At 43.3% G+C, this 13489-nt stretch overlaps 1 protein-coding gene across 1 annotated transcript; it reads right to left on the bottom strand.

Annotated features, from left to right (window-relative positions):
- Positions 1 to 473: 473 nt before the first annotated feature.
- Positions 474 to 2952, bottom strand: LOC119341056. The gene is made up of 3 exons (XM_037612954.1): positions 1873 to 2952; positions 1642 to 1773; positions 474 to 572 (listed from the first exon to the last, which is right to left on the bottom strand). Exons 1-3 carry the CDS (start codon positions 2596 to 2598, stop codon positions 489 to 491), a joined length of 942 nt encoding a protein of 313 aa, XP_037468851.1. The 5' UTR covers positions 2599 to 2952; the 3' UTR covers positions 474 to 488.
- Positions 2953 to 13489: the final 10537 nt, after the last annotated feature.

The following is a 13489-nucleotide window of genomic DNA, read 5'->3' as shown; positions in this document are numbered from 1 at the left end:
AAGAGCATCTGTCCAAAATTTAGCGGTCCAAAACCAAAGATGTAAAATTTGTGTTCGCACACGAACATGTCACCGTATACCCTCGACGTCGGGGGTGATGCACCACAGCTCACGTCGAAGGAGACCCGCTGGAAGCGCGGTACGCAGGCAATCCGGCCGTCTCCTCCGCAATCCAGGTGGTGGTTCAACCTGTCACTATGTAACAAATACCTGGACCAAAATGGACTGTGCTCTTAAGTCTTGATGAGAAGTTACCTAGTACCTCGCAGGTAATAAAGTCTACTGCCTGATAACATGCGGAAAAATAGTTTCTTTGGATTTAACATGATAACACTGATACTTGGTTTCATTAGCACATAAATTGTAACAACCAACAAGATGGCATGGCTATAAGCCTATCACAGATCAGCAAATTCCCCAGAAAAGACATACCAAAAAGTGTATATAAGACACGACAAATGTAAACACTAACAGACTGTGCTGGTAACTCACACTCTTGTTGCATTGTGTGCATCGTCGATCTTGCCTTGTGAAAGATAAAATAGAGCCAGTTCGAGTTTAACCATGTGTTTCTGCCAAACAAATTAACAGGGTTAAGCAAATACAAAGGAGCATGATGTTTGTATATCTATTAAGGTATCATAAAAAACGATTAGATCAGGGGTAATACAGAAAACAGACCACAAGTAGAACTGAAGATTACGATGTACAACACGATCTTTTTATTAAGCTATAATCCCCTGACCTTAGTTTTCAGGTGATGTACAACCAGTGAGTCTATGAACAGAGTTATGATTCAGTGTTTCTGATCCACCGAATCCAATTTATCCATGACATGCAGGGGTTTAAATTGCAACCAACCTAACTATACATTACTAGCAAGTCACAATGGAATAAAAAAACACGTGCATAAAACTGCATATGTGATTTTGAAATCAACAAAAAGAGGGACGTTTGGAATATAAGAATGACAAAATAAAAGAATAGATGTAGTATACTTTTGAAGAACCTAAACAGGAGTACTACAATACACTTCGATTCCTTTGCCCTGTGTCAGCTTTTACCTCACCCTAAGTTTATGTTGTTCTACTGAAGGACCACCCATGGTTTTACCAAATACTGGCGGTGTTGAGCAACTGCAAACAGTTCAGGTAGCAACAAAATATAGGTGCATCAGAAGGCAGAGCTCACAGTTGTGCGGGCTACAGGACAATGCACACACACCAGAAGGGCTTAATCTCGACTATAGCAACAGTACCACTCCTATACACACTTGTTTGCAGAAGATTTCTGACCAGACTTCACAGCAAATGCCCTTTCCCCATAAAATTTATCCAAAAACCAACAAAAGGTACAATAAGGAACTTTGATGTGCATGCTTATACCCAAACGAATGAACAGTGCTAATTCCTATTGGATTTGGAATTCAATGTTATTCACAGAAACATTTTTAATCCAATTAGGCTCTGAATAGTACCGATTGGTAACAGTACAGATCATAACAAACCCCTGGCTCCATTTTCAGGGTTTGTTCAGATATGGTTGTATTAATAAATTTAATCATGGTATATATAAGAATAAGATAATTAACTAATTTAAGATTGTATTAGTCTTGAAGTTGACAACAAATTAGGAACTTACTTTTGCACAAGTAGGCAACCACATTAGCCGTTGTATCCAAACATCAAAAACCTTTTGTGTCCTGTGGTAGTAGGTTCTCCTGCCATGGTTGCCACTGTCCTGAGCAAGGCGTCTATGAATATCCATCGCATCCTTCAAACGAGCAAATAGCCTTCATTAGAAAACACTAACTTTACCAAAACCATGAGCTGCTATAAAAGTTAGTAATTACACCCTGCATGTTCTGCTTACCACTAAAATGCTGCGGGCCTCCTCGAAGGAGTCAGGGCGCTGGATGCCAGGTAGGAGCACAGAGAAGACCCCGGCAGCATCTCGCCATTGGTGCGTGCGAACTAGATTGCGGAGGAGACGGCCGAGGCGTCCACGATTGGCCCACATGGTGGGGGCTTGCTCTGTAATGGGCCGCTGAGGGTGGGGGCGTCGTCTCCGGACCACCTTCCCTCCTGCATCCTTGCCAGCGTCTGCGCCGAGCTCGCGCTTGACAGTGGCAGTCGGCGTGGCGCTGGGCTGCTCGCTCCACTTATCCACAGAGGAATCAGCCCTTGAAATGCCCGGCAGGGTAGCTTGGGGCGTGAAAAGGGGCTGGATTGGGGTTGCCGACAGGCAGTGACGGCCGCGCTTCTTGTGCGGTGGTGCGCCCAATGTTTCCCATCCTGCATCCTTGCCAGCCCCGTCGTCGGCGTCAGGCTCGTGCTTTATGGAGGTGGGCACGGTCGTCGGCGTTAGGTCCAGCTCCCCGCATCGCTTGACATCGAAGGAATCGGCTTTCGAAATCCCGGACAGAATAGTTTGGGGCGTGAGCAGCGGCTGGGTTGGGGTTACCGGAAGGTGGTCCCGGCGGCGCTTCTTGCGGGGCGGTGGGCGCGTAGTGCGAGCGGCAGAGGTGGTGTCGACGTCGGGCTCTTCCTTGACCGGGGTGAAAGCCGGTGGAGATGGTGACAGCGGCAGCCGCGCCATAGCATGAGGCGGAGGCTCACCGCGACGGCCGCAAGGTGAGCTGTGCGGGGAGGAGCGGCGGAGGAGAGACGCGAGCGCGGCCGGGAGGAGCGGAGACGCAACCGCGAGACGCCCTGTTCGGAAGTCACACGGCTTCGTGCACGATGTGGCTCCAGCGCCGCACTCCGCGCGCTAACTTCTCGCGAGGAGCCTGGCCCCGTTGGGCACACCAGGTGCAGATGGAGGCAGTCGGGGGCGCCGGGAACGACGGGGAAACGGCGGGTAGATGGCCGAGAAGAGAGAGAGGAGGCGGCGCGGCTGCGAGACAACCTGACGGGGGCGGGATGGCGGCGGCCGGCGCTAGGGTTAAGACGAGGGTATAGGGGCGGGCCGACTGTACGTGTTCGCTTTTTTTTAGCATCAGCACAGACACAAGCGCTCATATACACGCGTATACACTTATCCCTATAAACGCACACATGCACACCCTACCCCTATGAGCATCTCCGAAAGACTGAGCCAGCATATCATCTTGAGATTTACGAAGCCATCGTAGGTGCCTCGTCATCGACGGGAACATCTCCTCTCACTGACAGCGTGTTTGGTAACAACAGGAAGAGGGAATGGGAGTTTAGAGATGAGAGTTTGCCAAGGGATTAGACATGGGAAATTGATTTTAAGTCTTATTCCTTTGTTTGGCTTATGAAAGCAATTAGAAGTGGGATTTTAAGGAGTTAACTACCCCTGTTTGATTGGTGGGATTAGGCAGAGAATACCTTCCACACGTGTGTGCTCGGCTAACCAAAGGACCCTCATGAACGTGCACAACCAACCAAACATTTTTCTTTTTCGCTAATTCCCAATCCTTAGTTCAATTACCAGGTCCCCTAGGGAAGAGATCCGAGGGAGTTGGCCCTCCTAATTCCCCTTCCCTCTCCTTTCTTAATTCCCATGTCCCCGAGTCAATCAAAGGATTTTAAGTCCCACTTACCTTAAACTCCCATTCCCAATCAACAACTCCCTCCAAACGAACAAGCTGTGAAAGCACATCGCCAGAAATCCTGAAATAAATTCAGGAATAATACGAGCATCAGGATTTGAACTCTGGTGGGTTGGGGATACTACTGTCTACCTAACCATCTTAACGACAGGTTGGTTCGCCTGTACGTGTCGCTTCGTCGGGGAAGAAAGAAGCAAATCGAAGTGAGTAAGAGCATCTGTCCAAAATTTAGCGGTCCAAAACCAAAGATGTAAAATTTGTGTTCGCACACGAACATGTCACCGTGTACCCTCGACGTCGGGGGTGATGCACCACAGCTCACGTCGAAGGAGACCCACAGCCCACAGAGCACTTTTGAGGACCCGAAACCCCACACACCCGGGAGGGACCATCAGGACGCGCGGCGGCTATGGGCTGCCCTAGGTCGACCTGATCTCCCCTAGGGCCTCGAGGTTCGCCGCCCTGCAACAAGAAGAACGAACGAATAACGAGGAAGAAAAAGAACTAGGGTTAAGGAGAAAAGATAAAAGATAAAAAGTGATAGATGATTTGATCGATTGTGTGTTGTTCAATCGGCCGTCACCCTTTAGATATATAAGAGGCGGCTGGACTTCCCGTGCAAGGAAAAGGCTTGGATTCACGTCTGTCCGAACTTTCCAAAACTGTTCGGTTTAAACTGGCTGCACCTTGTGGGTCTTTTTTATGGTGGTAAACGATCTCGGATGGAAACGAGCCCAAAAGCAATCTTGACCGTTTCAACGAGGCGAAAAACTTTCATGTTTAACATTTTTTGATCAGAGGTCATCTTGGGGATTAAATCGATCTCGCAAAACAGGTTATTCCCTCGCGCTACCCATCAGACATGTGTCTGGGGCGCGCCACATCTCGCCTTGTGACAGGGCTGCACTCCGATTGCTCTAACTTTTGCATATGAACTCGGATTTGGACGATTTTTATATCAAAATCGATCGTTTCAACGAGACGAAGACAAACCGTGTATATCATTTTTCCATTTGAGGTTGTCTTGGTGGCTTAAATGGACAAACTGTACTCTGAATATAAGATCTTAGTACTTTGAGCATAGTTTCGGCCTTCGAGATGAAACCGGACGACGATGACCTAAACTTCAAAGATGTTCATGTCAATAATATGGAACTCTTTGATGTAGACCACTTCTTCATTTGAGGCCATCTTAAATAAGTTCTTGACCGTGCCAAAATTTGGTGCCAACACATGCCCCCCTGTTATTCGGCAAAGCTTGTGTGCCGAAAAATAACTCGCATATAGCTTGTTCTAAGGACGATGTCAACACTCCATCAACCATTTTGCATGTTCTTAGAACGATAAGTATATATCGGCCATTGCTTGTTTGAACCTCTTGATGCAAACTTGGATGAAAACTTCTCAGCTCCTATAACAATCCGGTGATAAGGTTTCATAGATCAAAACTGTCCTCCAAACCATAGTGTTCACCCTTTCGTTAGGATTTTGCAGATAATCAAGAATGAACTTTCTTCAATCCTTACTTCGCCTGCATAAAAGTTTCATTAGTGGCCGAAGCGGTGGGCTTCGGTTCGGCTTTACCTATGTTGGCAAGACCTAGCATCGGTTATTGATAGAAATACAATACACCATGGTTAATGTAGTAACCGGATGCTTGTTGTGCCAACTCTTTCGAATTGTCATGTCTAGATATATGAACAATTTTAAAGCAACCCAAGGTAAATTTTGCATCTAGACATACCCCAAGATAAACTATAAGTAATCGTCAAAACATTGATAACCCTTGGATATTTGTTGCACTACTCATAAGAATCACCGAAAGCCTCAATATGTTTAGCACATATGGCAAAAGGTCCAAACCGAATAACATTGCATATTCGGCTTTGATTATTGTGTAATAAATATTTTAAGAGGCATGAGGCTTCACACAACAGCACTATATGGAGATATATAAACAACACCAACACCGTGGCCATTGTTATGAATTCAACTATCAAAACATAATCTCCATAGTACTTGTCTCGCTCTCCAATCAAACTAAGGACGATGTTAGAATACTACACCGGCCATGCATTGACATACTCTTAGGACGATAGGTAAATATCGGCCATTACCATGTAAACTTCGTTCAAAGCACATATAGCCGAAACAAACAAACGAAATGTCAAATCAAGTATTTCGACCCTTTGGATCAGCAACAAACTTGTAGCTAACCAAATGTATAGTGACTTGGTAATACCTTTTCATGATGTAAGAAATTATATTGCATCCATGGATTAAAATAAGCCCATTGAGGGTTACCAATCATACCTGATGATGGATTCCATGGCATAAACATTACTAGCATAGTTGAAGAATATGGATAATGTGTAGACCGAAGATGATGAAACCTTCGGCTTGGTCCTTCATAGTTTTCACTCTTTTCATTCTTCACCTTTGTCGCACTTCTTGTAATGGAAGCTTGCACATAATTCTTATTTTGAGCACTTCCTTTGGGAACCCATGCCATGTTCCTATCTTCAAGTTCTTGTGCACTAAGTTTTTGTAATTTATTCTTTTGCAATATGATAAGCCGAGTATGCACCCCGACTGCGATTTTGTTTGAAGCAATGACAATTCTTGTTTTACCTTGTGCACTTTCAACTTCTTTTCTTCAGATTTGGCACTTTGATTCTCGACAATTGATTGCTTCATCTCATTGCCCTTAGTAGCCAATGTTAACACTTTAATTGGCTCTTTATCCTTTAAGATCAAATCTGAATTGGCACTCTTGCGACCATCTTTTTTAACTCGATATACTTGTTTGATCACCTCTTTGTTCTTTCTTGAGCTCCGGACCGATCCGTTCTTATTGAAACGGTCTTGAACATATGATTGCTTACTGAACGTTGATCTTCTTGGAGCTGCATAACAATGGTGAGATGGTCTAAAATATGATGGAGAATGTGCCATTGTATCATACCTGTCCCATGATGAATATCGATCTACATGAGCATAGGGAGGCATCCATGACATTGGAATTGGCGATCCAAAATAAGGATATGAACATGTTGCATTAAAAGTATCTTCTTGCCAATACTGATCCTTGGATTTGCGCCTAGGGGGTGATCTTGATGCTTTTGCATTACTCGACCGGTAAGCACCATTCTCTTCACTTTTCTTTTGATATTTATCTAATAACTATGCAAAAGTGACCTTGGATTTCTTGTGCTTCTGCTTATTGCGGCCTTTATCTTCTTTTGTTTTGCTTGCATCGATCTTTGGATTGCTTTGTTGCCCTCCAGTCCTTGGCGTCTTCATTATTTCTTTGATAGAACTCAAGCCTTCAAGAATATTTTCATTGTGCTCTTGAACAACTTCTTTACTTGAAAACTTGATCCCATCACGTGTAGTTTTTACATTCTCATCTTTAAAGGAATCATCTTGAAGCAGCCGATTCAAATTTTTTTCATTAGGACCAATCGGAATAGACTGGTCATCCCTTGGTGTTTCAACAAATTTTAACCGTCCTTTATCAATGGCCGATTTAACTATTTGACGAAACATGTTGCAATCCTCAAAATTATGCTTGGACGAATCATGCAACTTGCAGTACATTCGTCCTTGGATTGATGGCTTCACATGGTGATCAAGAACTCTAATGTAATTATTTTTTAGCAACAAATAAAATATTTGATCACACATGCTTGAGTTGAAGGTAAACTTTTTATTCTCTAGCCGATCTTGCTGTGAGAACGGCTTTGGAGTTAAGCTAATGAATAGTTCAGATTTTGCATTACCCCATTCGCTATGCATTGTGTTTTGCACTCTATCTCCGATGACTCTGAAAAGGAAATTATACTATCATCAGTTTTCTCAATAGAGTATAATATTGGCTTTAAATTTCTGAAATCAAAGTAGTTAGAATATACATGTCTCAATTGAGCCCATGCGTAAGCCAAATATGAAGCAAGCAAAGATACCCAATTAGATATGAACTTTAAATAAAGCAATGGGAAAAGCTTTGGTTGCAGTAATAAGTCACTATTGGTCTCTTTAAATGGTACAATATATTGACCAATATGTTGTGTAACAATGTTATTGCTAACAAGTAAATTTTCCTTCATCATTGGTCTTTCAAAATTACTTATAAGATCTTTTCTAATAGATGTATCAACAATAAAGTTGCGACCAAATCTGAAAATAGGTAAATCACTTGCTAGACATACCTCTTTGAATATGTTGGGAGAGCATGACAATGGTGTAATTTGAATGATACTTTGTTCCGCTTTCAGTTGGCTCCCCAACACCCTGGCATCCTCTTTTTCTTCAATAGATTTGGCAGATATAATATTTGATTCGGCTTTTTCAATAACCAAATTTTCTTTCTTACCTGAATCAATACTTTTATCTTTTTGAATTTCCAAGGGCTTTCGCTCTTGTCTAATTTTAGCCCACATCTCAGCTTGGCGAGCTTTAAACTTTTTCGTCTCAATTTCCATCCACTCCTCATGAGATTGGCCCCCAATACTTTGAGACTCTTCCGGCAATGAGGTGCCGAAACTTTGCAATTGTTTAGGGGGTGGACTTCCCGTGCAAGGAAAAGGCTTGTATTCACGTCCAAAACCCTAGTCAAATTCGGATTGGTTTTGTCCGAACTTTCCAAAACTATTCGGTTTAAACTGGCTGCACCTTGTGAGTCTTTTTTGTGGTGGTAAACGATCTCGGATGGAAACTAGCCCAAAAGCAATATTGACCATTTCGACGAGGCAAACAACTTTCATGTTGAACGTTTTTTGATCAAAGGTCATCTTACGGGTCAAATCGGTCTCGCAAAACAGGTTATTCCCTCGCGCTACCCATCAGACATGTGTCTGGTGGGGCGCGCCACATCTCGCCTCGTGACAGGGCTGCACTCCGATTGCTCTAACTTTTGCATACGAACTTGGATTTGGATGATTTTTATATCAAAATCAATTTTTTCAATGAGACGAAGACAATCCATGTAGATTATTTTTCCATTTGAGGTTGTCTTGGGGGCTTAATCGGCCAAACTGTACTCTGAATATAAGATCTTAGTACTTTGAGCATAGTTTCGGCCTTCGAGATGAAATCGGACGGCAATGACCCAAACTTCAAAGATGTTCATATCAAAAATATGGAACTCTTTGATGTAGATCACTTCTCCATTTGAGGCCATCTTAAATAAGTTCTTGACCGTGCCAAAATCCGGTGTCAACAATTTGGACCGCCAAAAAGTGTGTTTTGGAGCTCCGAAAAAAACTCAACTCCAACAGATGGTCCAAATTGATGGTCCAAAAGAGCAACTCCAATAGATGGTCCAAAATGAAGATGCAAATTTCTTAAAACGACAAACTACTAGTCCATTCAACATAGTTCAAACATCAAATTCAACATAGTTTCATACATGAACTTCAACTACTACTTATTCAAACTACTAGATAAACTTGTAAGTGCATCTAGTGCCCCTTAGTGATTTTGGTGTATTGATGACTTATAGGTTAAGGAACTAATATGCTTGTGAGTGTACACAGGCTCTATAAGTCAATGAGGAGTTTGATATTTACAATGAAAGTCGACCCCTAAAAATGAATGTTTTCGGCCGAAGACTTTGGTTCTCCTGAAGACTTTGAAAGTGAAGAAATTGGTGTGAGCTTGAAGACTTCGATATTCATGCGAGGAATCTGAAGCATGGAGACTTTTGTTTTCATAGTTTCATTTTCTCTTTCTTGAGTCATAGGAAACACCATACTGTTAAAGGGGGTCGAGGTAATACTAAGGAAACTAATTTCCAAGTGATGCTCATCTCAAAATTCTACACCTACCAAATCCTTCGAGTGAAGCCATTGGAAATCTCATATCAGTTCAGTCAATTTCTTCAGTAACAGAGACGAAGATCTTCTGGTCTCTGAGGAATTTGTTCTGACTGAGGAGTTAGGAATTCGCTAGTGCAAATTGCCTACACAGTGAGGAACATGATAGCCCTGAGGAATTCGAACCTCAAATATCCGACCGTTGCTGAGCCGCGCGCCAGCTGTCCCAAAATATCCTACCACCTAACGGTCATATCAGCCAAGGGCATTTATGTCTTATCATGTCGGGCTGCTCCCTAGGCTATAAATAGCCACCCCTACAACCACTAGCTGGTTGGCTGCTCCGAGAAAAACTGACACTTGTCATTTGAGAGCATCCCATCCTCTGAGGACTTTGAGCGAAAATCATCAAGTGAGGAAAATCCAAATCCCAAACCCAAACCTACAAACCCCAAAGTGATTGAGCATCACTGAAGAGATTGTTCATGTGTGGAACCGACGCTTGTTACCTTTGAGGGCTGTGTATCCTCCAGACGGTTAGGCGTCATGGTCTGAGCATCCAAGAGAAATTGTGGATTGCCGAGTGACCAAGTCTGTGAAGGTTTGGAAGTCACCTGTGAAGACTTACCACTACTGTTGGGTGAGGTCTGTGTGATCTTAGCTCAAGGAGAATACGGTGAGTACTGTGTGTCCGGGACTATGTGTCCTCGAGTTTAAATACTCATTCGCTCCAACCAGACGTACAACTGTCACAACAGTTGGAACTGATCTACCAAATCATTGTCTTCACCAAGCCAATTGGTTCTATTTCCTCAACCCTTTCATTTCTTCATGTATGTGTTGATGTACCTAATCATTACTGTTTGAAGACTTTGGCTGAAGGCTTTCTCTAATTCCTCAATCCTATTTCTTTAGTCTGTTTGTCTTCACCCTGCTTATCTTGTGTTTACACTTTCTGTACTCAGTGTTTGTCTTTATTTTCATCATGATGACTATGCTGTTGCTCTGTTATGCTTATACTTGAGTACTTATTCCGCTGCAAGTAGTTCTTCGCTTAGGAATTTCCTCACCCTGAATTTTCTTAGTGAAGAATTCATAAAAATCGCCTATTCAACCCCCCTCTAGTCGACGTAACGCACTTTCAATTGGTATCAGAGCAAGGTACTCCCTTATTCTGTGATTTTGGTTTAACCACCTGGAGTTTTAGTTATGTCGACTGCAGGTATGATCAAGATCTCGGCTGGGTGTCCTACCTTTGATGGAACGGACTACCCCTACTGGAAGAACAAGATGCGTATGCATCTTGAGGCAATTGATAACGATCTCTGGTACGTTGTGGAAAATGGCGTTCCCTCAGTTACTCCGTCTCTGAATGCTACTGATGTGAAGAGATTCAAGCAACTCGATTCTCAAGTGAAGAATATCATATGTGACCACCTGAGCAAAGTTCAGTATGACAGAGTGAGTGCACTGGAAACTGCTAAGCTGATTTGGGACAGGTTGTCCAAGGTCAACGAAGGAGTCTCAACTCAACGTGACTCCCGAGTTGATGTTCTTGCAATCTCTTCAACCGCTTCAAAAGACTCGACAACGAAAATGTTTAGCAAACCTTCGATCGCCTCACTGACATCTCAAATGAGCTTCAAGCACTTGGTGCCACTGATATCACCGATCATGAGGTGGTGAAGAAATTGCTGAGGTCACTTGACACCTCATTTGATACCCTCGCACTGATGATTCAAGAACGAGCTGATTACAAGTCACTTGATCCTGCTGATATCCTCGAGAGGCTAAACACTCATGAGTTCCAGCTTTCTGAGAAGAGAAATCTCTATGGACCGAGCTACGAAAGATCACGTGCACTAAAGGCCAAGGCAGTATCTGAGTCCGAAGCTGAGGATTCTGGTAGCAGCCTTGGTGATCCTGAAGAATTGATCCAGGAGCTAGAAATGCTCGTGAGGAAATTCCAGAAGTTCTCTCGCGGCGGCCGTTTTGGAAAGTCTTCAAGAAATGATGATTCCTCGTCCCGTGACTACAAAAAGAGAACTTGCCACAAATGCAATAAACCTGGTCACTACATGTCTGATTGTCCTCTATGGGAAAAGGAATCAAAGAATAATAAGTACAAAGATGACGATTCTGATGACTCAAAGAAAAAGAAGAAATCTTCAAAGTCTTCATCATCAAAATCCTCAAAGTCTTCATCTCGCAAGAAGAGCAGTTCCAAGAAGGCCCGGGCATTCATTGGCAAGGAAATGGACTCTGAAGCGGAATCTGAGGATAATGTGGAATCTGAGGAATCTAAGGAATCTGACTCTTGTGTGGCAAGCCTAGCCCTCGCTACTTCTTACGTCAGCAAGTCCATCTTCAACACTGAAGAAAACGACTTCTCCGACTCTACTGACAAGGGCAACGATGACTATGCTCCCATCTATTGCTTCATGGCAAAAGGTGCCAAGGTACTCAAACATTCCCCCTCTGACTCTAGTGAGGATGAATCTGATGACAATCTTAAGCCTAGCTATTCAAAACTTGCTAAAATTGCTGTTAAACAACAGAAGGCTTTAGAAAAAAATTCAAAATCAACTAGACAGAAGCGATGACCTGTTGGGTGAGGAATTGAATCGAACTAAGACTCTGATAGATAATCTTGAGAGACTTCAAACTCGGTTTGACAACCTTCAAAATCATCATAACACTCTCTTAAGTGATCACGAGAAGCTTTCTTATGAATTTCTTCAGAGAAAGCAAGATCTTGAGAAGTTAAAAGCGAGTTATGAAGATCTTTAGAAGGAAAATGATTTATTGCTTGCTCAACAGATCAGTTCTGCTCAGGAAGAATTTATTCCACCTTGTCTGAAATGCATTGAGCGTGAATCTGCTAATTCATCACTTGAATGTTCAAATGCTTCTCTTGCTGCAAATTCTTCAACTGTCTTTATGGTTACAAATTTCTCATCCGAGGATACCACATGTATCACTGACGATAATGCAGGGCTGAAGGAATTGTATGTGACAGGCATTTACAAAAGCCTCAAAGGGCATCAGACTCTATGTGATGTGCTCAAAAAGCAGGTCTTGATCAGGAACCCTAGGAAAGAGGGTATTGCCTTTGAGAGAAAACTCAATGCTGATGGGACCTACTGGAAACCTGAGCAGTACCCCAAAACCTCATGGGTTGCTGCGAAAGGACCTCCTGTAGATCCATGCACTTTATCTGGTTTACCTCTGATTCTTCATATTCCTCTGATGAGTCATTTGACTGCAACTATAAACTATTTAAGAATCAGAATGGTGAAGTATTTTCTCGATATGTTGGAACTAACTGCAGGAACGGTCCCCCTATGAAAAAAATGCGGGTTCCTAAAAGGTGCCTTGAAAATCTTCAGGTGAATGTCATCATGACACCCCCCATGAAAAATAGGAACCCCAGATCTATTCTTCATATGGATCCAAGTCCTCATATGGACCAAATTCTTCATACGGATCAAATTCCTCACGTGGATCCAAATCCTCATATGAACATCATCGTGCTAACACTTCTGTTTCGCAGGGAAAGTCTAAGGGCCATGAATACGTGCATCATTCTTCAAACCATCACTACAAAAAAAAGACACATCCGTGACATTTTGGGCCGAACGAATTTTTTTCCTGTCATACATATGACACTTCTATGACGAGAATTGTGACAAAACCCGGTATCATCATAGATGTGGTGGGCTCCTACTTCTATGACAAAAAATCATGACAGAAAATGGGCTTTTCGTCCTGGGCGGGCCGGAGTCGCAGCTGCATGACATTCTTTGGGCCGTCCATGACGGAAAAAACCGTGGTAGAAGCGAGGGAAAGGAAAATTTCGGGGAGTTCCCGGTTACGGTGGGAGGTCGGGGACCGAGCGATGCGCGTTTCTCTCGTACACGTACGCGCGCGTGTGCGAGGCGTTGGCTCTAACTGAACCCGAGCGAGGCGTTGGGCTCTAACTAAACCCGAGCGATTGCACTGCAGGCTACGCGTTACTGAACCCGAGCGATCGATTCCTTCGCTACTGCTGCTAACTTAAGCCAATCGATGCTGCCTCTCTGGATGAACAGTGAGC

Source organism: Triticum dicoccoides, chromosome 7B (genome assembly GCF_002162155.2).
Source record: "Triticum dicoccoides isolate Atlit2015 ecotype Zavitan chromosome 7B, WEW_v2.0, whole genome shotgun sequence".
Lineage (NCBI taxonomy): Eukaryota > Viridiplantae > Streptophyta > Magnoliopsida > Poales > Poaceae > Triticum > Triticum dicoccoides.
Note: the sequence above shows the minus strand (reverse complement) of the source record. Positions and strands in the feature narration are given on the sequence as shown.

Coding starts and splice junctions, on each gene's coding strand:
- LOC119341056 (XM_037612954.1), bottom strand. CDS start 2,598: ATGGCGCGGCTGCCGCTGTCACCATCTCCACCGGCTTTCACCCCGGTC. Junction 1,774..1,872: donor AGGCCCGCAGCATTTTAGTG/GTAAGCAGAACA, acceptor GCTCGTTTGAAG/GATGCGATGGATATTCATAG. Junction 573..1,641: donor GGTTGCCTACTTGTGCAAAA/GTAAGTTCCTAA, acceptor TTTGTTTGGCAG/AAACACATGGTTAAACTCGA.